Source organism: Rhineura floridana, chromosome 3 (assembly GCF_030035675.1).
Source record: "Rhineura floridana isolate rRhiFlo1 chromosome 3, rRhiFlo1.hap2, whole genome shotgun sequence".
Classification (NCBI taxonomy): domain Eukaryota; kingdom Metazoa; phylum Chordata; class Lepidosauria; order Squamata; family Rhineuridae; genus Rhineura; species Rhineura floridana.
Genome location: NC_084482.1, coordinates 9,298,521 through 9,325,278, shown reverse-complemented (window position 1 = coordinate 9,325,278; position 26,758 = coordinate 9,298,521). Strand labels below are relative to the sequence as shown.

At 45.2% G+C, this 26,758-nt stretch overlaps 1 protein-coding gene across 4 annotated transcripts in view; it reads right to left on the bottom strand.

Moving 5' to 3' along the window:
• The window catches only part of SLC38A5 (solute carrier family 38 member 5), a 55,307-nt gene extending 28,785 nt beyond the window's left edge, over positions 1–26,522 (bottom strand). Inside the window, exons 1-3 of one of the 4 annotated variants that reach the window (XM_061614295.1) lie at positions 26,112–26,522; positions 3,835–4,043; positions 162–246 (exon numbers count right to left, since the gene is read on the bottom strand). In XM_061614295.1, coding sequence (XP_061470279.1) covers positions 162–246; positions 3,835–3,926 — 177 coding nt within the window. In that variant the 5' untranslated portion in view covers positions 3,927–4,043; positions 26,112–26,522. Of the gene's footprint in view, positions 1–161; positions 247–3,834; positions 4,044–5,139; positions 5,245–16,905; positions 16,931–26,111 lie in introns of those variants that run through there. The other 3 variants (XM_061614297.1, XM_061614298.1, XM_061614296.1) reach the window with 3 other exon arrangements.
• Positions 26,523–26,758: the final 236 nt, after the last annotated feature.

Below are 26,758 nucleotides of genomic sequence, written 5' to 3'. Positions count from 1 at the left end.
TGAAGAGGATCGTCCTATATGGTCAGGAAGAGGTTTGTGTAATATTATTCATTAGTAGAAAAAGTAGATCTTCTGCATTTAGTTATCTACAGTTTGGGAAACAAGATTCTCAGATTCTACCCAGGGTGAGATGAGGATATCTGGGCTCTACAATCACCTACATCAGTGAACTGGTTCAGTTTCTTGCTGGCGATGTGAGGCAGGAACTCCTCTTGCTCAGCCAAAGTGCGCTCTTCTTCCTCATAGCTGAAAAGGAAGAAAACAAAGTCAGAGCAATGGATGTAGTCCCATAGCCATTGTTATTCTTATTTGGCATCAGCAAAGCCTCCTAGCCCTCAAATCCACAAAATGGCTTTGTCCAATTGTGCAAAACAAATGCACTCATTTCGTATCAACTTGTGTGCTTTGTACTGTACCACTGGCAAGCCAGTCAATTCAACAATCAAATATTGCCACCAACTGATTGCTTATTATTTGACTGCAGTAAAAGATCATTTAGTATGCTATGAGGCTTGAAGAACTAGCCTGCTGCCTACTTGCCCTGGTGTTCCAGAATAAAAGCTGCAGAGAAAAATTGTCAAGTGAATCATTTAATATAATTAAAAAGTTTTTTTTCTTACTGTAATTATTGCAAAAGTTATTTTTATTCTTTCATAATAACAGTTAATGAACAGTGCAATGTTTACTCAGAAGTGAGTACCAATAATTTCAATAGGGCTCACTCTCAGGTGAAGCAAGTACAGGACTGCAGCCTAATTTGTCATTAGCATAAGTATCAAACCCTTAAATCTGGAGTGTACCAGGTTGGGGAAGGCTGTACTCTTTCTCCAACAGCAGCCAGGCAGATGTTTCAAGCAAAAAGCCCTCCTTTATCATTCAACCCCAACATCTTGCCTTCAGACACACGCCTCTCAACATGGGAGCGCTTCCCCGACCCCCTGGAAAACTCCAATTTACTACACTGTATTACAAGACACGGCGTTGGAGGATTTTGGGGGTGTGGAAGGAGAGGAAGGGGAATTTCCATTGCGCAAGTGGAACTCCATTTGAGTAGCACTGGATACAATGCAATTTTTCACACACTGCTTTTCACTCTTCCCCGCTACCACCACTAAGGATGGGGTTCGCTGCATAGTTCCGATCCGTTAGACCATCGTTTGATCCCGATCTGCCCTTTTTTTGTTCCTGCTTGTTCTGGCACTTGTTGATTCGATCTGCTCTGTTTTTTTGGGTGATTAGATCTGCCGGGGGGGGGGGGGCTGAGTGTTTCCCGGTGGCAAAAAAAAAGTAATTATTTACATAAATACTTTTGTAAATGGTAACAGTATTGAATGTGGGTTTTTGGCAGCGGCGGGGGGGGGGGAGAATTGCATAATTTTTAGGTAGCTTATGTGAATGATCACAGTGTTCCACTGGTTTTTTGGTCCTATTTACAAATCAATGAGGCAGATAATCACCTCTGAATTTGTCTCTTGCCTCAGGCTAACTGATGTGCTGCTTAATGATTCCTCTCCCTTTCGCTATTCACTATTCTCGAATTAGTTTGTTAGCAGCACTGCAGCAGCATCACCACCACCACCACTACTAACACCTTATATTTTTGTTCATACACACACACACAATTAGCACAGAGAGAGAGAGAGAGAGAGAGAGAGAGAGAGAGAGAGAGAGAGCCCTTGGTTAGCTCAGGACACCACCAAGGAAATCAGGGTAGGGGGAGGGTGGGGCAGGTAGTGTGGGTCAGTCTCATCATTGTAATGTTTCCTGCACAAGAAGATAGAGATTCAAAATGCTCTAAGATGTCTTGTTTGACAAACATGAAACTGCAGGATGATTTGACAATTAACATTGATGACATATATAACCTAGGACAAACCAGAGAACCAATATTTTTTATATTATATTGTGATAATAACGCATTTTCTTTAGTACTATATAATGGACAAATGGTGATCGTTATCATACCTGCAGTTACGAATGCAGCAGCTTTGATTACAAAGATAATTACGTAAGATGGGAGGGGTTTAAAAAATGTTGTCGATTGCAGCCGCTGCCACAAAATCCATGCCAATTACAGCCACAGCCTGCCACAAGAAATCGGTGCCAGTCTGAAAGGGCAGCGAACTGTCAAATTCAGTTGGAATCCGGTACCAAGTCCAATTTAGTGGATATGTTCCCCCATCCCTAACCACCACTACATTAGATTTCAAATTGGTTCTGTTGAGAGTTTTGCTTATCCGCACTGACCAACGTGTGTAGTTAATATATGTATATATAATCCTACACTTTATAACCTTTGCAAGTGTCAACTATTTTTGCTGACTTAGTTAATGGACATGTGCACTTGAAACATGTCCAAGGCTGTAATCCTAACCGAAGGGCTCAGTGAGCGGGGTTAGGATTGTGAATTTCACAAGAGAAGGGAAAAGGCATTTCCCTTTTTCCATATTTCAGAATCAGGATCCAGGCATGAAAACTGGGCGGCTAGTGCTGGTGCTTATTGCCTTCAGTGGTGTGGACTGCAAATAAAGAAAGGAGTTACAGTTCTTCTCTATGTGTCTGTCTTGGAAGGCTCAGGAAAGCATCCAGGAGTCCTTTTACAACCTCCATAGAGAAGTCTTGTTAAGGGTGTTGTTTCCACATATCTCCCCTGTTTCCATTTACTGACCAATGCTAAACTGGCATGAGAAGCTGCCATTCAAATATGCTAAACCCCACTGATGACTGGGAGTTTTGAACCCTTGTTTTAAGCATGGCTTTGGTGCTTTCTCTCATACACACATAGAGGGAGAGAGAATGAATAAGATCCTAGCTAATGTTCCTTGGACAGTATCCATGGCTACATACGCACCATATGTTTAAAGCACATGACTTCCCCCAAAGCATTCTGGGAACTGTAGTTTGTTAAGGGTGTTGGGAATTGTTGCTCTAGGAGGGGTAAAGTACAGTTCCTAGAATTCTTTGGGGGAAGCCATGTACTTTAAATGTATGGTGTGTACACAACCTATGCCAACCTGAAATGTATGTTATACCTCACCTATCCCAATAGAGGCTGTAAGAAACAACATTGTGCAGTTTCAGAGTAGAAACACACTCGCTGTTCTGCTGGTTCCAGTGCATCCCCATCTCTCTCTTCTGAAAATGAGAGCACATGACGCTAGTCAAACCATACCCCCTTTTTACTGTAAAACCTGGTGGGAGCAGCTTGAGGGCATGTTTTCGTTAATTTAGGCTGTAAACACACTAGTCACCTTCAGCAAAGTGTTTCCATTAGCCATACCTGGAGGGAGAATGGCTGACCTGCCAATCAGTTGCAAAATCTCTTTGAAGCTGAATTTTAAAACTGATCGGCAGATCAACCTGTTCCCCCTCCAGACGTGGCTAAATGTAAATGCTTTGCTGTACAGCCTCAGTGAGGGCAAGAAGAGAGCAAAAGATTCTGTGTTTGAAGCTTATCAGGAGAGGTGGCTAAAGGAGGTTTCCAGCTAGCAGAAGCAGTTTCTAAAACTTTGGGGAGTTGGACTGATATTTCTTGTGGACTAGTATTGTCAGGATATGTGCTTGTTTTCCATCTGCTCAACCTGTATGTTTGTAAATAAACAGTTAATTGTAAAAGGCACCATTTGTCTCAAGTGCTCTCTCCTAACAAGAGAGAGAACTTTATAAAATGCAGCCCTGGAACTTTCTATCACTTGGAGAAACAGAGAGCACAAAACACCCTAAATCCTGGCTTCTACACTTCCCTGTCCTCCTGCCTCCCTTGGCTAGATTATGCCATTCTTCCAAGTTGCCCATCCCCACACCTCCTATCCATCATAACCCCCCAAAACTCACCCATCTTCCAAGACAGCAGCCTTGTCACTATCAGGCAAGGTCCCATTGAGCATCTCTGTGACTGTCTCTCCTCCCATCTTCTGCAGTTCCATCCTGGTAATACTCAGTCAGGGGTGTCTGTATGTGCACGCGTCTGTGTGTATAGCCAATGGGGGCAAATCACCAAGTAGGACAACAGCAACAGCAATGCGCCTTGATCAGCAACACACCTGGGGACATGGAGTAGAGAAGAATTCATTGCGCTATGCACCAGAACGTTTGCAAAGGGCCGCAGGGGTTGGAACAGGGTGGTTCTTGGAATCACAACACCTACATTTTCTATTCCCAGCTGCAAAATGGGTGTGGACAGAAGAAGAGGGGGGAGCTGCTAGGAAATGCATTGCCACTGCCTTTACATTTCGTTTCCTCCATGCCAAAGAACAGGCAGTGATTCCAACCCCGTGCCTGGGGGAGAGTCTGTCCCGACAAGAGGTGGGTGAGGATGGATGTTCCCCAGTTCCCCCTTCCACCCACATCTTCAGGCACGAGCTGGTAGGCTGCCCTGTCTGGCATTTTCACACATCCTAACACCACCCTGAGAAGGCTGGCATGGAGTACCCAGCACAGCTTTGCACATACCATGGACTGCAAAAAAGACAAATGATTGGGTGTTAGAACAAATTAAACCAGAACTATCATTAGAAGCTAAAATGATGAAACTGAGGTTATCATACTTTGGACACATCATGAGAAGACATGATTCACTAGAAAAGACAAGAATGCTGGGAAAAACAGCAGGGAGTAGAAAAAGAGGAAGGCCAAACAAGAGATGGATTGATTCCATAAAGGAAGCCACAGACCTGAACTTACAAGATCTGAACAGGGTGGTTCATGACAGATGCTCTTGGAGGTCGCTGATTCATAGGGTCGCCATAAGTCATAATTGACTTGAAGGCACATAACAACAACGAAAACCCCTTTCCTATTATCCCACCAAGGGAAGACAAACACTGCACTCAGAATACATAGCGTAAAAATCCATTAGGTTCACTCTTCATACTTTATTCCGTTTCCAAAAAATTATGTCTATGTACAACGATAACAATCAAATGATTAAATCAATAAAGCGCATAACAACATTCTATTCACAGATGAAACAAAGAAATAAATATGGCTGTCACAGCAGATTTAAGAGGATGGGTTTTGCGCAAGCACCTAGATAGCAGAAGGCAGAAGGGGAGGGAATGGAAAAGAAGGGACCAGACATCATGCTAGTAGTGCAAAGCCAAAAGTACCCCTGTGGTGTGAATAAAGGAGGCACCATACCCAGAAAAAGCAGCTACCCTTTTCTTTATTGCATGGGAAGTGCGAGTCCAAAGGTTTGAGAGAGCTGTTTCCAGACTCAGGGCACTTCCAGACTGTTGCTATTTTTCGGTGGGATTCAATCACATACCAGCAATTTCAGGTTGCACACTTACTGTTGACTCGTAGGTCTTGCACAACAAACCCAGTTTCCCAAAGATCAGCCTTTTTGCGATAAGGAAAATGATGGGAAAATGCACTGGAATGTTTGTGTGCTTTGACACAACATCATCTAACCTCTCCAGAAAGAAATCAAAATAAATGCTCAACAAACAGCTCACCTGAAAGTGCCCTCAGTCAGAAGCAAATGAATACAGGTTATCAAATAAAAAGCCTTCCCACGTAAAACTGTTTTGTTTAAGTGAAGTAATACTAATTGCCATCCAGAAGCCCCCAGTTTCCATACCAAGCTTTAAAAAAAGTGAACACACTAAGTGCAATCTTAACTATGTCTACTCAGAAGCAAGTCTTATTGAATTGAATGGGGAGCTCACTCCCTGGTAAGAGGGGTTGGGACTGTAGCTGCAATTGGTTAGGGCAGAGGAGAGGAAAAGGGAGCTAGGATTCCTGCCGGTGGTAGTTAACTGGAAGGGGAAGCTGCCTCTCCCTGAAGGCTGGTTCTCTTGGCCTCCTGATTTATGGAGTTGCTTGCTTCTCTGATATACTTGGAGTGATCCAAGCGCAAAAAAAAAAAAAAGCATGGGCTTGGCAACATGAGCTGCAAGGAGTGGTGTTCTGCTTAACTCCCAAAATGACAACTGCAGGCCCTCTCCCTGCTAGCAAGCTATCTAGACTGACCTCAGTACATATAACATTCCTGGGGAGGTCAAAACCTTTAGTCCCAATTGTGAGGCTTGTAAACCAACATGGAACGGTGGAGGACTCTGCGGAGTAGGTGAGAACTGCATTGTCCCCAGCTGCATATACATCAAGTTTGACAAAGCCCTTGCCCCCCAGATTGGTATCTTTTCGCAGATTTATTCTGAAATGTTACATTGACAGAAAAATAGTGCATTAGTGGTGGATTTACATTAGACTATCTGCACATCATTCTGCTTTATTTATTTCCTGCCCTTCCTTCCAAAGGAGCCAAGTTCTTCTGCAATGTTTCCCCAGGGTTACCACATTATTGCTGTCTGGAGGGGCACTTTTGCTCTATAGCGTAACAAAAGCGGGACAACATCCACCAACCCAAACAGAACATTTGTTCTATAAAAAGATTCACTAATAGGCAAAAAACCTTGAGGTTTAAGAATGTACCTATAGCCCACAGCTATTTCTATCAAACTTTAAAAAGCAGGGAAATTGGGTAGCTATAGTGAATGCACCAGGGGAGCAGGAGACCTGAACCCCTCTCTGAGATATTGTACTGCCCTACAAATTGGTCAAAATGCAAACACCATTTGGGTCGGTCTTTCACAGTCCAATCCACTTGCTGTGTAGCTTGGAAGAATTCGGTAACATGTGCCTCTGAGCATATGGTGAGTGGTGGGAACACCTGCCATCTCCAAAGATGGAGAATTATATTTTTCTATGTTGGCGTTCTTCTTACTTTGCTTCTTTCCTGTGTTACTAATGTTTCTACAGAGAATGTGAACTAGAAATTTTATTTCCCTCACTGTTCATCCCGGAAATCTGTGTCAAATTTATTTTTATTAATTTCAAAGCCTTTTTATTGGTCAGTGTCATATGATGGTGAAGACAGCCTTTTGTGTTTCAAATTGGAGGTTATGTCCTATTTCTATTTTGGGTGCATTAACAGTGGAATTTGGACCTGCAGTTTGATGTAAAATCAGACTGATTCCAATATGTTGCTGCTTCAGCAATGACTCTAGCTGTTGGAAAAAAGAGGATGATGTTTTCAGTCTGCTATGTTTAAACCACTTCATTTAAGGCAAGGTGGGCACAGTCAATTAAAAACATAGAGCACACCTAGCATTTTGCTAGAATATATTTCACCTCCCACTGTTTTATCTTATGCAAATTGAGACACTCCTGAGGTCCACTGGAGACTATTCTGCAGAGTGCCCTTATTCCACAATTAGGTTTGGAGTTTTTTTAGTGTAAATAATGCAAAGTGTTGCTGTAGTTCACATACAGAAATAGAAACAAAAGAATATTATTTCCTATAGGAAACGTCACTAAAATTGCAAAGGAAATCAGACATATTCAAAGAGACCATCTGAACTATATCAACTGTCTTAATAATGTTGCTTCCTCCCTGCTAAAACAAGATCAGCACAGCACATGTCTTGTTTCTATTCTTTGGGCTGATTGCAGCTGTTGCCACCACTCACCATATACTCAGAGGCACATGTTACCAAATTCTTCCAAGCTACACAGCAAGTGGTCATTTTATCCGGAATACCACCACACGAACATTGGGAAATCTGCTCAGCAGATTTATATATTTATTTATTTATTATTTAATTTGTATCCCACCCTTCCTCCCAGCAGGAGCCCAGGGCAGCAAACAAAGCGCTAAAACATTTTAAAACATCATAAAAACAGATCTTAAAATACATTAAAACAAAACAGCGTTAAAAACATTTTTAAAAAAACAACTTTAAAAAAGGGTTAACAACATTATTAAAAAACATATTAAGCAATTCTAACACAGACGCAGACTGGGATAGGTCTCAACCTAAAAGGCTTGTTGAAAGAGGAAAGTCTTCAAAAGACGCCAAAAAGATAGCAGAGATGGCGCCCGCCTAATATTCAAAGGGAGGGAATTCTACAGGGTAGGTGCTGGCACACTAAAGGTCTGTTTTCTATGCTGTGCAGAACAAACCTCCTGATATCTGCAGGAGGCCCTTACCTGCAGAGCGCAGTGATCGACTGGGTATATAAGGGGTAAGACGGTCTTTCAGGTATCCTGGTCCCGAGCTATATAGGGCTTTGTACACCAAAACTGGAACCTTGAACTTGGCCTGGTAGCAAATGGGCAGCCAGTGCAATTCTTTCAGCAGCGGGGTGACATGTTGGCGATACCCTGCCCCAGTGAGCAGTCTTGCCACCGCATTTTGCACCAGCTGCAGCTTCCAGACCAACCTCAAGGGCAGCCCCACATACAGTGCATTACAGTAATCCAGCCTGGAGGTTACCAGTGCGTGGACAACAATGGTCAGGCTATCCCGGTCCAGAAACGGCTGCAGCTGTCTCACCAGCCGAAGCTGGTAAAAAGCACTCCTAGCCACTGAGGTCACCTGGGCCTCTAGCGACAAAAAAGGATCCAGGAGCACCCCCAGACTACAGACCTGCTCTTTCAGAGGGAGTACAACCCTGTCCAAAGCAAGCAACTGACCAATTATCTGAACTCAGGAACCACCAACCCACAGCACCTGTCTTGCTAGGATTCAGACTCAGTTTATTGGCCCTCATCCAGCCCACCACCGAGTCCAGGCAGCGGTCCAGGGCTTGCATGGCCTCTCCCGATTCAGATGTTACAGAGAAATAGAGCTGGGTATCATCAGCATACTGCTGAAACCTCGCCCCAAAGCTCCTGATGACTGCTCCCAAGGGCTTCATATAGATGTTAAACAGCATGGGGGACAAGATGGTACCCTGCGGCACCCCACAGCACAGCTGCTAGGGGACCAAAAGACAGTCACCCAATGCTATTCTCTGAGAGCGACCTTGGAGATAGGATCGGAACTACTGTAAAACAGTGCCTCCAATACCCATCTCACCAAGTCAGCCCAGAAGGATACCATGGTCAATGGTATCAAAAGCCGCTGAGAGATCAAGTAAGAATAACAGGGTCGCACTCCCCCGTCCTTCTCCTGATAAAGGTCATCCATCAGGGCGACCAAGGCTGATTCAGTCCCATAACCAGGCCTGAACCCAGACTGGGATGGGTCAAGATAATCTGTTTCATCCAAGAGTACTTGCAGTTGCTGCGCCACAACCCTCTCAGTCACCTTCCCTAAGAAGAGGGTATTTGCAACCGGTTGGTAGTTGTCACAAACCAATGGGTCCAGGGTGGGCTTTTTCAGGAGTGGTCGGATCACCGAGTCTTTCAAGGTGGCTGGAACCACTCCCTCCCGCAATGATGCGTTGACCACACCCTGGATCCACTCAGTCAGACCCCCTCGGCAAGCTTTAAGAAGCCAAGAAGGGCAAGGGTTGAGAGGACACGTTGCTGGCCGCATCATCGCAAGCACCTTGTCTACATCATCAGGCCGCATCAACTGAAACCGTTCCCAAGAAGTTGCAGCAGACGTTGCGCTGGACACCTCATTGGGGACTGCAGTAGATGTGGATGGGGCATCAAGACTGCTATGGAGGTGAGCAACTTTACCCTCAAAGTGCCTTGCAAACAATTCACAGTGGACCGAAGCCTGTGTTGGTCCTGCTCTCATCAGCACCAACAGCATATGAGTATATCAGGGAACCAGCATGGGCGACAGCAAGGGTGGGGAACCTCAGGTCCCGGGGCCAAATGTGGCCCTTCCAGGTCTGTCGATACAGCACTCAGGGCTCTCCCTCTAGGCCAAGCCCCCTCCGCAGGCCACACTGTCATTGACCCCGCTCTGTGCCCTCCTCAACTGCTTTCGCCTGCCTGGAATGTGCCATTGATCGTTTCCCTTGCTGTCCAGAATGGAGAGATCTGTGAGTGGGCAGATGCAGAAACCTTTGAGTTTTGTGTGCCTGGAATGTGGTAACAGTCACATCCATCCATTTCTACCTCTGGCCCTACCTACAACTGGTATGCTCCCTCCCTCCCAAGGTCCCCCATGAGGGAATGTGGTCCTTGGGTTAAAAAAGGTCCCCCACCTCTAGGCTACAGACTCGATTGTATTGGATGGGAGGGATCGAATCAGCATTCATGAGTTGAGCATGGCCAGCCTCTGGATATTTGTCATGTGTGGACATGCACGTATGCCCTTTCAGCAGAGGCAGAGACAAGGCAAAGTGTATGCTTGAAGGGGTGGGAGCAGATTTTGAACTCCATTAAGGAGGCCAGCACAGTGGGAACACATAGATCTAATACATGGAATGCAGTGCACTGGATTAGAATGTCCCCACTCCACAACCAGCCTTCCTTGTGTCTTTCATCTGCATTGCAAGCAAAGCAGTTCCCACCACTAGATATCAGGAAGAGCTGCAAGTTCTGTAGCTCAGATTGCACATGACAGAAGGCGTAGCCTGAAACTGTGGGAATCAGGGCCATAGCAGTTCCAGTGAAAATCCCGTCCTCCTACAAAACTGCTTTTTGCATTGGGAGGAAAAGTCCCATTCGCGCTACTGGGAGATTTCCCATTACTATAAAACAGGGTAATGGGAAAACTCTTGCCCAGGAGCCATATGGGGCCCTCCAAGCCTCTCCAGCTGGTTCACACCCCTCACCAGCCCTGCTTCACATCCTATTTGAGTGATTTTGCCTGGCTGGAATGTGTCAGCGAACTCTGATAATGCCTTTTGTTAGCCTGGACAGAGGATAGAAAGATGTCCGTGTGTGTATGCAGAAACTAATGTGCTGCAGAGAAATAAAATTTACATTTTTTGCTCCACCCATTTTTGCCTCTGGCCCCGCCCACCACTGACACGTGGCTGTGGGAGGTTGCCGGGAAGGGAATGCGCCCCTTGGGCTGGAAAAGGTCCCCCACTTTTATTATAATATATAAACCCCCTTCTATGCAGCTGGAGTCGCTGGAACCAAGAAACGCACGGGTTAACCCTGCTGCCCATACCTGGGAAAGAACTCTGGAGGCTGGGTGGGGCAGAAGCCGCAGTGGAGGTGTCTGGTTGGTGCTTTGATCTTTAACCGCATCCTTAGCTCAAAGTTATGTTCCCACAGAAGATACAGAACACCTGGCTTCCACCCTGGCTGCGGCCAACTGAGCTAGGAAAAGGTGGCAGAAAGCCAGGGTCGTTTGGTGCCTAGCATCTACAGGGAGTTAATGCAGGAGAATTAGAAAATCATCCCTTCTGGGGTCCAGGGTTATCTCCTTTGCAAAACAAAGATGCCTTCTCCACCTGGCATCTCCCCTTTTTTTTGCCATCATCTGTGGCTGCTTTTCCAGAAACACACCAGGATGGGCGTCATCCAATGGGTGTAACCAGGAGCTGGAGTCTGGGGGAAAGGTGAGGCTGGCCTGCTGCTGCTATGGTTGGACTGGGAAGCTGTGCCCAACCCACAGAAAGCCCGTTCCCAGGGCACTCCTAAAGTAGGATGGCTGGGAAGAGTTGGCTCCTCCTCGCTTCCCAGTAATATGCTGTTACTGCATCCAGGCCCAGCAGTGCCTCCTTTCTACGATGAGAGTCCAGCTCCAAGATGTTATGGCTGGGAACCCCTGCAGTGGTAACATTCCCAATCCCATAACCATAGCTAAGGGTGCTGAGATGGGCTGCAGTAGGGTGGCCAGATGCCAGAGGAGGAGTTTGGGCAGGAGCCACTTGGCATGCAAGCAACATTTTCTGAAATTCCTTCTGCTATGTCCTGTTTATAGCTGCAGGGTGTGTGTATGTGTGTGTGTAAGAGAGAGAGAGAGAGAGAGAGAGAGAGAGAGATGTATAATGGTTGGGGACTGTCATACTGATTGGAATCACCATGTGAAGTCCCAAAGGTTTCTGCTTGAACTCACAGCCATGTCACACTGCAGCCTCACTAGGCCTGAATATTTGCTTTGTATGTTTACACAACCTTGCTGGGCAAACTTCGGGCCTCTCCAATTCGAGCAGCCTGCACCGCCCAGGGTATAATGAGCAGGGCCAGGGCAGAGTGGAGGGGAGAAAAAAGAGCACCCCCCTACTTTCAGGAAACAAAACATGGACGTCCTGTGGCACAACTCAACACACAGCACTATGGAAAACCAGAGAAGAATCAGATTTCCCACTTGGAAAAATGGATCAAAAATTCAGGATTTAATCCTATACCTGCTCAGAAGGCACTCTGAACTCAAGAGGGGTTTACTAATGAGTAAACATATCTAGGATTTCCCTGCAGGACTGGTGGTGAAGCTTTGGGCTGTTCATATTCTCTGTCAATGCTTGCCCCCTCCACAAATTCTGTAATAAGAAATAATCAAATGCAAATCAAGAAAAGTCAACATTTTCATGCTTCGATCTCAACCTGATTTCTTGCAGAATTTAACCCACAAACACATCCACATCAAGAAGCAAAGGGCAGGGAACCTTTGGCCTTTCAGATGTTGTTGGACTCCATTTCCCATCAGCCTTGACCATTGGCGACCCTGGCTGGGGCTGATGGGAAATTGTTACATTTTAAAAGAGGCATTTGTCATTCTCTATCAAACAGAGAAATGCTTCTTCTAAAATAATGTCCCCTATCTATAAACAAAGGAAAGTTTCTTGCTTCAGGACTACTATTTTTACTCTATATGAATGATTTTGATGATAGCCACTTCTGTGTTAGGGCTAACATTTTTTCATCCAAAGTCTGCACTTGCCCTTGGACAGCCCTCTAAGGGCTATATCCCAACTGTGGGTGTAGCTACCCATACTCTTGCACACACACTTTTGCATGCAAACACATGCACAACATGACCCCCTTCCTCAGCTGTTCTAGTTCATCTCAGGAGGATTATGAGTTATTGTCCCTCTCTCTGCCCATGAAGTATTGATCCGATTACCAGAACAGGTCTGATCTGCATTCCCATCAGGGCACTGAATTCTGCCCACCCCAACAATGTATCCACTTTGAAAGAAATTATTCTTGCCGCCACCACCAACATCGTAGGGTCTTCGTGGTGGTGATGGGGTCAGATGAGGCCTGTGAACTGAGAGCTAACCACCCTTGATGAAACATGTTTATTGCCACTGAGAGCATGGCAAGGCACAGGTCTTGCACTCCTAAATATTGCTAGCCACGTGCTTTAAATTGTCCACACACACCCGCAAAAAAACACAAGATCTAGAAGCTTGCATTATTTTAAAGTGAAAGCCAACAATCAAAACCCATCTCCCTGTGTGGTATTCAATGCTAATCCTACTCAGAGTAGTTATCTTTTCGGCGCCTACTGAAGTCCTTCCTCTTTCAATAAGCTTTTTAAGTTGAGACGTTATCCCAGTCTGTATTTGGAACTGCTTTTTAAGATGTTTTTAAAGATTCTTTGTTTTCATATGTTTTTAAATATGGTTTATTTTAATATATTTTAAAGTCTTTAAGATGTTTTAGAGTGTTTTTGTTTGCATCCCTGGGCTCCTACAGGGAGTAGGAGTGGGATATAAATTTAATAATAAATAAATAAATAAACCATTGAAGTTAATAGACATGATTAACTTAGTTTCATTAGTTTCAATGGTCTACTCTGAGTCAGACTTCGTTGAATACAACCCTTTTTTTCAAATGCCAGTTTTGAATATGACATGCTGCAGAGGGGTGTAGTTGTCCAGGGGGGCGCTGACCCCTTACATTTTTGGGAGCAGGTGCCAATATCTCCAGCTTCCTATGACCCAATCAGCATGAAAGGGGAGAGTGTAAGCAACTGCGAAGAGTATTCTCACTTTGGTAATAAGATTTCTTGGTCCTTTCGTGCTGATTGGGTGTTTCTTTTTTGGGGGTGGAGTTATATTACTGTAGGTCTTTCACTTGCTGATCTTAGGCTGGCAATGCTACATTCAGTGCAAGACCAGGTGTTGCATTTCAGATGGAGGGGGTCAAAAGTGATTTAAGATTGACAGCAATTCTGTTCAGATGCCCATGCTGGGATAAATTCAAGATTTAGATAGTTAAAAATCAAGCACGCATTCATTTGTTGTGGTTATTTATTAATACTTCATAACAACTATAGCCAATTTTTTCTTTTTCTTTTTTGAGCAAAAAGGATTTGAAATCCCCACTCAGCCACGAAGCTCGCTTGGTGCCCTTGGGCCAGTCACTGTCTCTTAGCCTAACCTACCTCACAGGCTTATTGTGAAGAAAATGGCTGCGAAGGGGGACTTTGTGCTTGCCTCATGGGCATAAAATGTAGCTTAATTTAACCAAAGTGACACTTCTTTATAAAGGCACATGTTTTTCTCCCCACCACCCCCTCAGTAAACCTCCAGGCTTCAACCAATCTGGCATGATTACTGTGTGTTTACATGCATAAACCCCAGTTGTATTCAAGTGAGCTTACTCCCAGGCTGGGTGTGCACGAGGGGCCCTCTCACCATGAATCCTTCTCTGCCCCTTCCTCACAAGAAAGCTTAGGGCCCCTAGGCTATAATCCTGTACCCGCTTACCTGGGAGTAAGCCCCATTACACACAAAGTTACTTACTTCTGAGTAGACATGTAACCTACATCCATCCATATTTATTGTGTGGTAGAATCTGCAGAAAATAACTGGTAAGGAGTAACTGATCTCAGATGAAGACTATAAGGAGGCAGAAGACACTAGCCAAGTGCAGGGGAGGGGGAAACAGCAGTTCTATAGGACCCCAAACACACTTATCAATCACAGAGGGTGAAAGCGTATTTTTATTGCACAATCTTAGAAGGCTGTATAATCTTAGAAGGAGGCATGGCTGTGAGGGGTGTGTTGTGGCTATCATGAAGGGACCCTGCACATCTAAAGTTGGCATGACATTACTGATGTTGCAGAGCTTGGAAAAGTTATTTTTAAACTATAACTCCCATCAGCCCCAGCCAGCATGGCCACTGGATTGGGCTGATGGGAGTTGTAGTTTAAAAAAGTAACTTTTTCAAGCTCTGTTGCGTGGCTGGAAATTGCCTGGGATTCTGTGCATCCAGACAGAGACCAAGGCATCCTGCATCCAGGCACAGTGTAGGTCTTTGGTGTCTAACACAGTCACCATTCGCCATATGTGGAGAAATGGCTATTGACCTTTGGCAGATTGGTGCTTTACTTCTACCAAGTATTTTTTAAAATCAAATTTAAATCAAATTATTTTATACATGTACCGTTTCAAAAAAGTGACTACCTTCTGCCCCTAACAGTAACAGATTCATTCTTGGGTCCTATACATTTTACTGACTTTGAAAAGTACAGAACTGTTTTTTGAATTCATGAAAGATCCATTTCACTTTGACATCTACAATTCTCAACTATCGCAAGAGCTTGTGAGGCTTCTTTCTTTGGAGAGGCATCTTTTCGAGACAGATGTGATTATACTTCAAAGACCCCAACATTTGAAAGATGATTCAATTGTTACAATGTGGATTCATATTTTAAATCAAAATGAGTTTACAGTTCTAAATACAGTTATTCCAAAACTCCTTTCAATTTTTGGTTCAAGGTAGCTCTCAGAATCCACTTTTTCCATGGTAAAAATTGTGAAATCAGAATATAGGTTTGCAGATATTGGATGAAAATTTGGAGGTGGAGTTGCAATGTATTCTAACAGATCTTATGCCTGATTTTCTTTCACTGCCTAATGAAAAGATATGTCAGATTTCTCACTAACAGAGAAATCCAACTCAGGGGAAGCCAGAGGAATAGGAGCCAGTGGGAAGGTCCGCAGCATCCAAATGCCATTTGGGAGCCTCTGGGCCGACTGTGCACCAGCTCAGCTGGGAGCTGTGCACAGGGACCAGAAGGTAAAAGCCAGCTCTCACAAATACCCCTACCAGAGAGTAAGCACTCTCCATTGACTTCCATTGCAATTATTTTCTTAGACCTGCCTTTTTCCAAGCATAACTTATGCCTGGATCAGGACCTGCAGGAGAGCTCCAAACACCAGTCAGATGTGGCTTAACTCCTCCCCACCCCTCCTCTACCCCTAGAACACCCCTTTTTCGGGCCTTCCACTGACTCCCCTTCCACTGCACTGGGCTTCCCTGGTAGATCCCCAGCTGAATCAACTGGGTCCCAGCTCCACCGCAGCTGAGTTAGCTCGGCACAACCTGGCTGAGCCAGGACCCAACCGGCGCAGCCAGGGGTCCACCATATCCAACTCTTCTGAGCCCGGCGTAAATAGCAGTTGGATGGTGTCCTTATTCTATCAATAAATAATTTTGAAACATTATTGTGTATTTTTCTGTGGTCAAAACAATTTTTTTATCATGTGGCAAAAATGTTTAACACATTCACCACAATTTTGGCAAATATAAAAAATAACTGTTGGATACTGCTGGAGTAGGTAGAGTCAAGTGCACCGAATGGGAGCCCCCAATATCAAGAGAAACAGGGGATACACTGTGCAGAAGTGTATCTAGATCCCAGGACAGAAGAAAGAGGCAATCTCTGCAAACATGCAATAAATAAAAGTGCTGGGGCACTGACGTTTCTGGCATACAGATGGAAAAAACTAGTACGCTGAATGACCAAATAGGCATTTCATTGATGCCTGGGTTGAAGAAGGCAAAAACAAAAACAGAAAAGCCCTATTCTCTTTCCAGTGCCAAAATAACACGTTATGATGATGATGATGATGATGTCCTCGGCCCAGGTCTACAAAATCTAATGTACAAAACAAAGAAAAGCCCTGTGTTTAAGCCACTCAACCTGACGACTCTCCCTTCCAGTATGAGGAATGGTTCAGTCCTTTCAAACAGAGCATTTGGATTTGTATTACCAAAAACTATACAGGTGCCTTTCTGGTGACACCAAAGGAAGTACAGGATATGATAACTCACAGCTTAATAAGGAAAAGCTTTAATAGTCTGCCAAAAGGAAGGGCCATCTTAAAAAAAAAAAAAAAACCTCAAAATATACCAGAACCAAAAGAAGCTAAAAAAAGAACCACACAGATTAATCATCAAGCTATGCAATCTTACGAACATTTATTTTGAAATAAGTCCTAGTGTGTTTAACGGGACTTACTTCCAGGAAAAGTGTGCATCGATTTGCTGTCTTAAGCTTCAGTTCAGTTGGTTAATCTACCAAGGAACGTGTGCAACCCCATTTTGAAACTGTTAAATATTGAAATCAATAGCAAAAACCAAAACCAGAGAGGCCTATGGGCAGAAGCCTTAAGGAGACAGGAGCTGATTTATACCAAGTCAGATCAGTGGCCTCTCCATGCGAAGGAATGTGAGGGTTATTCCAGGGAATGCAAAACTCTTCTCTGGATGCACCTTCCTCTGCTACCGGGTGAGGAGTCCTGAACTCCCTGGCTTTCCATCAGTCCCAGACAGCATAGCCTCTGCTTAGGAACGAAGGGTAGTCCCACAATATCTGGAGGAAACAGGTTCCCCCATTTCTGTGCAGCTACAGCAATATCTCAGTTAAGGAATCATCCAGGAACTAAGGTTCTTTTAACAAAGGCTTTTTAAAATGTGAAACTGACCAGTTTGCTTTGCTATCAATAAACCCACAAGCCTATGCCTTTGCTTTAAGGTGAAACTAACCAGCTTGTGTCTTTGCTTTGCTATGGATCAACTTTCAAGCCTGTGCCTTTGCTGTAAGGTGAAACTGATCAGCCTGTGTCTTTGCTTTGCTTTCAGTAAATTGACAAGCCTATGCCTTTGCTTTAAGGTGAAACTGACCAGCCTGTGTCTTTGCTTTGCTTTCAATAAATTGACAAGCCTATGCCTTTGGTTAAGGTGAAACTGACCAGCCTGTGTCTTTGCTTTGCATTAAAGAGATCTCTTGCTTTCTCCCCGGGCTGGAGAGGGAAGGATCCAATAAGATTCAGAGGAGGAGGAGGAGGGAGGAGGAGGGAAGAGTGGGTGGATGCCAGGTAGGCACTTTTTAAAGCCCCTGTTGAAGTGCTGCCACCATCTGTGAGCCGGCATAGGAACTTATCCCTATTCTTTCCATGTTATTCCTCCCTCTGGTACCAAAGTTTATGTTAAAGAAGTAATTTCCAGGAATACATCTACTTTGTTAACTGAGATATTACTGTGCATACTGGTGAGTCTCAATTTAAGGCATTTGTGGAAAATCTCCGACTCGTAGGGCAGAGTTGTCCCGCCAGGCCTCCCCATTTGGTCCACAAGACCATATTCCCGAAACCACATCCACCTGTCCCACACCTGACATGTGTAAGGCAGGGAGAGACATGGCTGCAGAAAGCAGGATTGAAATTGCCATGCATCAGCTGATGCACAGGGAGTTCAACATGCTTGGTTTGGGGGCACCAGCAAGTTCCCACTAGGTACTGGCTGGAACGCCCAAATTCTGCAGAACCTAGGACTGAACTCACTGCACATCAGCTGACGTGTGGGGAGTTCAATTTTTTCCCACACAACATGGGGAAGATTGAAGATGGAGTGGGATGAAGACCCATGCAAGGACTGGAGCTCATGGAAGCTGTAGTCCAAAATATCCAAAGGGCACTAGGTTGAGGAAGGCAGCCCTAGTGAGCTTTGCCTGGTGGCTATACTGATGTCTTTTTGGCACCAGTCAAAGACTTTATTTTACCAGGCCTTTCAACACCATTCCATAATACAGGCAGGCCCCGCTTATACGGCAGGTTCCGTTCCGGACCCCTGCCGTAAAGCGGAAATCGCCGTAAAGCGGAACCCCATTGAATATAATGGGGCGCGTCATGCGAAAATGATGCAAAAATGCCGCAAAATTGGCAAAATCGGCTTTAAAATGGGGAATGAAAGCCACCGCATTAGCAGAATGCCGGGAAGTGAAGTGCTGGGAAGCAGGGCCCTACTGTACTGATATTAATATTTTAATCTCTTCATGGTTATTAGTATGCAGTTTTAGCTCCAAGGTTGTTTTTCACTCTGTTGTGATTAAATTCCAATTCAATGGGGGGGGGAGGAATCCGGATATGTGGTAAACCTCTAAGTGTTATGGAGTAGATCAACAGGGAGTCTGACTCCCAATTGTTTAAAAATAGCAACAAAACATTTTCCCTTCTAAATTAGGCTGCAAAGATGAAGAAAGCTTGGAGTGAAAAACAGGAGTGGATTTTGTGTGACAGGACTGGGAGCTGAACTCTTGGACTAAAATTATGTTCCTGGAGTTAGCATGTACAGTGGTGCGCCTTGATAATTTTAGATCCTGGACTAAATGGTCCTATCAATGGAGCAGAAGAGAAGCTTTAGAAGGCCATGTATATTAAAAGTGTTGTGAAGCACACAAAATTTCTCTTCTCTCCCCCTGCCCATTACTTGCTTTACAAATGCTTTTATGTTCCCGATGTATTAGAGCAAAAAACCAAACAAAAACAGTTTGTCAACCCTGATTTAAAAAGAAATGAAACACTCTGAGCACGTGCAGTTCTGCATTTTAAACTCACTGAAATCATAGCGCCAATACAATTGCAGGAATAAAATGGGAGTTTATTTCTGGTGCCCTGGTGCTAAACACATTTATTAGGGGGAAAGCCCCATTTTGTTGTAGAAAAATGATAACATATATCTTAAGGTTAATAAAATAAAATAAAATGAAGATCTGTAACCATGTACATGCCCAGCCAGCCACCCCATGTCTATTAAATGCTTTTAAAAATAAGAAGGATGCTGCAGCGACTAGTGTCAGCTCCCGGTGGGCCTCAGCAGGCCCAGGTGTTGATGCCAGGCTTGTTTGCCACTGCCCTATTCATCTGCCACTCCCTGGGTGGTAATTTGAGAGGGGGTCCAGACTTCAGTCCCTGTAGTCCAGCCCTAGCTGTAGCAAGCATGTGCTTGGAGGCACCCTATTCTTTGATTCAGAGAGTACGTTGCCACCTCCTCCCCACCACTTTGCACCAGTCTCCAGGTGGTGGATTCTAGTAAATTAGGGGTGGGAAATCTCCAGCCTGCAGGCCAAATTCAGCTTAGCGAGGGTACCATTTTGGCCCACAAGGCCATTCCTCGCAAATCACGCCCATCTGCTCCACACCACATATGTGACATCAGATGTGGGGCAGGTACAAAGGAACAACCAGGAGCTTAACAGGAGCTCCTGATTGCTCCTTCGTTGGAGCAAGGCACACTCCCACTGCCAATGCAATAGCACAAAGTGCAGGAAAAGCTCTGTTTTAGGAGTGGTTTCAAAGAAATCTTTGACAGGTGCGTGGGACAACTAACTCATCAATCATCTGATATCATCATGATGTCAAGTGATTGGCAGTCGGGCTGTCCTGCCCACCTGTCAAAGGTGGCCAAAAGCTGGGAACAGATAAAAGGTTCTCCACACCTGCATTTTAAAAAAAGTAGATCCCAGAAGCCTGAACATGTGCCCGCAAATGGATACATGACTATATATAGTATTCTGTCCTCAGATATGGTTGTTTTATTTTATTGTATTTTTCTGCTGCTACTTGGATATATTGTATCTTAGGATTTATGCTTCAAAACTCTTTTTTAATTACTGGTCATTGACCAGAGAACCTAGACCAGCTTTCCCCAACCTGGTGCCCTCCATGCCGGCTGGAGCTGATGGGAGCTGTAGTCCAAAACATCTGGAGGGCACTAGGTTGAAACAGGCTGCCTTAGGCTATGGGGCAACTAACATAATTAACACACAGCAATGCAAAATATGCAGATTTGCATAATATGGATGTCACTGTACTTCACATCCAAAATATGGGTTTCTTTGCTGCAGGAATTTAGGCTATGTGTTGTGCATGTGTGTGCATGTGTATATAGAGACATGGATAAATAGACACACACACAATAACATTATCTATACAACCATCATCCTCCCCCCCTCGAAGCTGCCTCAGATCAACACATGATATAGCACCATTCCAAAAGGGTAGGAGGGTGGGCAGGAGAGAGACGGGAGGCAATGGAGGAGGTGGCAAAGAGCTGTTTGTGGTAGTACCAAAATGAAGTTGAAGAGGAAAGGAAATGTTTAAAAAACACCACCACCAAAGCGAGCCTCAACCCCGAAGATTTTGCAAATTTCACACACAAAAAACTAACTGAAATGCCACCCCCAATCACTGCCTGCACACAGTTGAGGGGACAGCCGTTTCATTTTATATATGTTTGTTCATATCACAACTTTCCTCAAGTTGGAATATATAATTCTCTCACATATCTCATTTTATTCTACAACGATCCTGTGAGGCAGGTCAGGCTGAGGGGAGGGGGAAAGAGGGAGAAAAAGCAAACTTTCTGGCAAGTGGGAATAACCACTACACTTTGGTGGCATTTCATGACAGTATCTGAATGTGTCACACATGGCATACATACATGCAGAGTACACGTAGTTCTGCTTATTTTAAAAAATGGTCGGCAGCTGTCCAGGATCCAAAATCAGCCTCCTCACTGGCCCTACTGTTGGGAGGCCAGTTCCCACATGCAGGGTCTGCTTATTCCACCCCACCCCACCCCCTGCCACATGACTGTCTTCACAATTGTACTGAGAAACAGTCGCATGGGCCAAGCAATTCACACAGATAGTCACCACCCGGCTGGGGGAAAAGTGCTAAAATTGCTTCCAGCTGTATTCATACGTACAGCCCACTTCATTCTTCTGTTTTCACCCAATGCAATTGTGGGCACACGTGCGTGGCCAGAAGGGTTCACACTCTCTACATTTTAACTGGGGATGCTCGTCAGGACCAAACCTGGGAGAAGACATGCATCCTCCAGCCACTCCCTCTCTGAAACAGCAGGAAACGGAAGGCACTAATACCAGTTGTGTGGGCATGCTTTCCCTCCATTGGCACTGCTCCCCAGTATTAACTATAGCCCCAAATCTCATTCCAGGGAAGAGGACATACAAAGCGTTCTTGTCTAGAGGTAAAAGCTGCATACGACACACTATATATTTAATGCACATTGAAAGCACATTCCCCTCCTCCCCCCAGAATTCTGGGAATTGTAGTTTACCCCTCACAGAAATACAATTCCAGCCTTAACAAACTACACTACCAGGATTCTTGGGGTGGAGGAACATGCTTTCAATGTATGGTATGTGTGCAGCCAAAACAAGGGTGGTCTGTGTGCTTCAAATCTGGGGAAAGATTGCAAAGGGGAAAAGGGCAGGAGACAACAAGCCCACACACTGATTTACCAACGAACTCAGTCTACCTGCTGGGATTCAGGGGAACGGACAGATGCACACAATTTAGTCCCCTTCAAAGTGGTTCCAAAATGATCCTGGAAAGGGATCTGTGGCCTCTAGGTTCTAATCCAGATGCAGATAGATAGCCCTTGAGGCTCTTTTTCACTGCCAGGACTGAGCCCTGAGTGTAACTTGCAGAGTAGGAAAAGAATGCTGCTCTAAGCCTCTGCAGCATGTCATGGCTGTTTTACACATGCATGCTCATTTGATGACTTCACCAGAGTCCAGTCGCACATGTGAAAGGGCTGCCAAAGATCTAACACCACAGCTACAACACTCACCTCACAGCACACAATGCTCTTTAGTGGAGTCTGCTCATCCTAACTCTCAACTGCCAGTCACTGAAGGCTGGTTTGTACATGCACATGTTATGCCCAGCATGTGCGGATTATGCCACAGACAGAACGTTCAACTTCACCTCACATCATTTCAGGCATAATGCTATCTCTGGAAGTTCATACATTTGGCAGCCAGTCATCAAGGATAGAAATATGCACTGATATATGTGCACGTGTGAACCAGTGGCTCTTCCAGGAAGGCTTGAATTAGGACATTCTTCATTTTAGAATAAGGAAAGGGGTTGAAATGCATCTAGATTTAAAAATGAGTACATTCCTTAGCTGGAAACCCAAGATGATCAGGTGGAAATGAGGTTGGGGGTGGGTGGGGAGAAAAAGAATAAGGTCTCAGAGATGGCCCAAAATACTTGGTGCTTGCTGCAGAAAATGCAAAATATAGTTAATGAAATAACTGACAATTCACTGCTTTTTAATGATGTGCAAAAATTTACTTCATGAAGCAAGCCATTTTACCTTGCCTAACAGTATTGCCAGCTGTGTTAAGCCATAATTATACACTAAAAGGCTGTAAATGGTAAAAACACCCCTTTTACTATAGCACTTTAACTGATCTGTTGATATGAAAAAACACGTGAAGGCTGTTTTTTGTTATGTGCCTTCAAGTTGACTAGGACTTATGGTGACCCTATGAATCAGCGATCTCCAACAGCATATGTCTTGAACCACCCTGTTCAATTAATAAATGTTGAAAATAGAAATGGACTGCCTTCATGTCAGTTCTGACTTATGGCGACCCTATGAATAGGGTTTTCATTGTAAGCAATATTCAGAGGTGGTTTACCATTGCCTTCCTCTGAGGCTGAGAGGCAGTGACTGGTCCAAGGTCACCCAGTGAGCTTCATGGCTATGTGGGGATTTGAACTCTGGTTTCCCAGGTCGTAGTCCAACACTCTTAAGAGTCCTACCACCTGCCCTCTTGATCCGTGCCCATCTTGGCTTCTCAAATATAGGGAACTGACTGAGTGGATTGAGCGAGTGATTAATGCTTCACTGGAGGAGTGGGGAGGTATCATCCAATATAAAGCGAGAAGTGGTGTGTCCCCTAGAGAAGATCTCCCTGGACCCAGAAGTGTTTACCATCACTCAGTAGCGAATATCCACTTTTTGGCAAGGTGCTGGAGAGAATGACAGAAACCCAACTTCAAGCATGTTTGGAGAAAACGTGATTATTTGGATCATTTTCAGTCCAGCTTCAGGTACAGTCATGGTGCTAAAACTACCTTGGTTACCCTGGTTGATGACATTTGTTTGGAGAGGGAGTGTGACTCTGTTCCTTCTCCTTGGCCTTTTGGTGGCTTTGGATACTGTTGACGAAGGTATCCTTCTGGAGCGGCTCTGGAATGTGGGAGTTGGGGGCACTATATGTCTGTGGTTCCACTCCTAGCCTCAAAGCCATTTTCAGAAAATAGTTATGCGGTTGTTCTGCACCTTGGGAGTTGTCCTGTGATCCCACAGGGTCCCATCTTGCCCCCCATGCTAGCTAATGTCTATCTGAAGCTGCTGGAACCTGTCATCAGAAGATCTGGAGTGAGGGGTCATCACTATGCAGATGATGCCCAGTTCTAGTTCTCCATTCCACCTCAATCAGGAGAAGTGGTTCAGGTACTAAACCAGTGCTTGGAGGTGGTGATGGGCTGGATATGGACCAATAAATTGAAACTGATACCTTATAAGGCAGAAGTGTTATGTGTTCTGAGTTCAAGAGGAAGGGAGACAGTCTGTTCTGGATGGTGTTGCAGTCTCCTAGAAATAGCAGGTCCGTAGCTTGGAGGTACTCCTGGATCCAGCATTGTCACTGGAGGTTCAGGTGGCCTCAGAGGCTACAAGTGCCTATTTCCAGCTCCGGCTAGTTTGCCTGCTACGGCCCCAGTTGGACAGAGATTACTTGCCCACTGTACTCCATACTCTGGTAACTTCCAAGTAGGTTAATTATAACAACACGCTGTACGTGGGGCTGCCCTTGAAGACTCAGAAACATCAAGTGCTCTAAAATACAGTGTCCAGATCACCGGCTGGGGTTCCCTTTAGATCTGATATAACCAGTTTTGAAACAGTTGCATTAGTTGCCAGTTTGTTTCCAGGCCCAATTCAAAGTGCTCACATTCGTGTTTGAAGCCCTAAACAACTTGGCTCCATAAATCTGAGAGACCACCTCCTCCCCTACAAACCCTCTTGGGAGTTAAGATCAACAGAGGGGACTCAGTTGGTAGTTCTGCAGCCCTTGTAAGTTTGGGGGATGGCACCCCAGGAAAGGGTATTCTCCGTGGCAGCCCTTGAGTTGTGAACTGCCTCTCCACAGCGGCGCATCTGGCACCTTCATGGTAGAGCTTTTTTCATTTATTAATGAAATAGCCTTTGCTCTTCTCAGCTGTCACAACAATATCCCACTCTCAACCGTGAGAGACATCCCAAACAATTCAAGGTACATAATCAACATCACTTCATGATGACTAGTTATCCTTACAACAAAAGCCTGAATATGATTACTCGGAAATGACAAGAACTGAACTCCCTCTCCAGAATGTTTTGGACTGCAGTTTACATTCTTTAAATATGCGGCCATACACTACAGAGGTAAGGACATGATCCAGTAACAATGAACCACTTTTAAATTCCAGTGGGATCTTATTAAGGTTGGCTTAATTGTACCCCGACTTTTAAAAAGCAACTTTGCTGATCCATGCATATGAGTAAAGCAGGGGTTCTCTAACCCATATTGTAAGGGGATGTACAAGCAAAAGTTTGTGCCTCTTTTAGCTTAACAGATACCTGCAGTGGTGGTGCCTGTAAACTGTCTCTGTGTTCCACCGAGACTCCCACACCCTAGTCCCAGTCCTCTAGACACCCCTCCCCCCAAACTGAGCCTGATTTGAATCAAGGAGTCCTGACTTTTTAATACACGCGTTCAAAAAGGTACTAGGTATGACCTTTCACTGCTAATAACCCAATAAAAACTTTTGTCGCTGCCCTCGTTGGTGCTTGGTTGGTTTTTAAAATGGGATCCGTTTGTAGGCATGTTGCCACCTCCCGGGGCCCGTTTGGTCTGTTATTTGGGAGCCCACGTGGCAACGCCAGCCCATAAATCTACGAAACAAAACACCCCTCTTTCATACGACAGCTGCTGGCCAAAGCTGCGGGCGACACGCGGCCATCGCCTGAATAGCTTGTTTCCCCTCCTTCTTCCCAAGCGCCGACGAAAGCACAAGCCGCCTCCCGCTCGCACCCCATGCTTCCCTGCAGAGGCCTCGCAAAAGGGGGTCTCGATTTAACCCCAGCGTTGCTAGCCAAGCCCACCGCCTCCGCCCTCACCCCGCGCCGCCCACCCACCACGATCCACCACCCGAACTCTTTACGCATCTTGACCCCCTGCCTTGGACTTTTGCTTTGGGGGACAGTTTTCTTTTCATCCCGTTGAAGGTGACTCTGGCATGCTAGACGGCGACGGCTCTTCCACCCAGTGGGGGCCTCTTCAAAGGGGCGCACCAGGACTTAGGGACTGGAGAGGAAACGAGAGCGACCTCAGAGGTTTTCAGCTATACCCCGTTTCCCCCCCTTCTTCTTCAAGCATGCCTCCCTCCCGCTCCGCGAGTCTGATGCAACAGTCGGGCTGAGTTGCAAGAGGAGGCAAATCCACGTCTGGTTTCACTCACTCGTTTACTCTCACGCGCAAACCCAAGCCTTCCCCTTATTTTTGCACCCCACACTCACCATCTGTGGGTCTCGGAGAAGAACCGGAGTTTTATGGATTTCCCACCCTAACCAGCGAAGAGTCCCCAAGCACACGCGCAGGGTGCGAAGAGGCTCCCTTCCGTGAGCGTATACACACAGAGGCAAGCGCGCGCTCACTCACATATATACTAGCGCGCCTCTCGGCCAATCACACCCCGAAGAAGTTTACGATTTGGAGAAAGTTTGCAAAAAGACAAATCCAGGCTCAATGTCCACGTGGGAAGGGGAGCAGGTGGATCACAGAACCAGTTCCCCCTTCTCTCTTCTCCCAATCCACAGTGGCCTTCAGCTGCTTCTCAGCAGTGCCAGCTCCAAAAGTAATTTCAGCGTCTGAAGAATATGTGTGTTTGATTCCGTGGCTACCCAGAAGTCGTTTGTTTTGTTTTTGCAAAGCGAGGTTTACACGTGCAATACTGTCTCTGCCCTCTACAGTTTGGCTTGGTTGACACATGGACGTGAAGCGTATAGTTTCTTTGCACTTGCGGATGGCTCAGACATGCCTTGTTGGAGGTGATGTGAAAAATCTAGCCATGAGATCTGAGATGGCTCATTTACTCATGCAAGTCATTATTTGATGGTGTTGCTCAGTCATCAGGTGTGAACCAGGCCTGTATTGATTTCTCTTT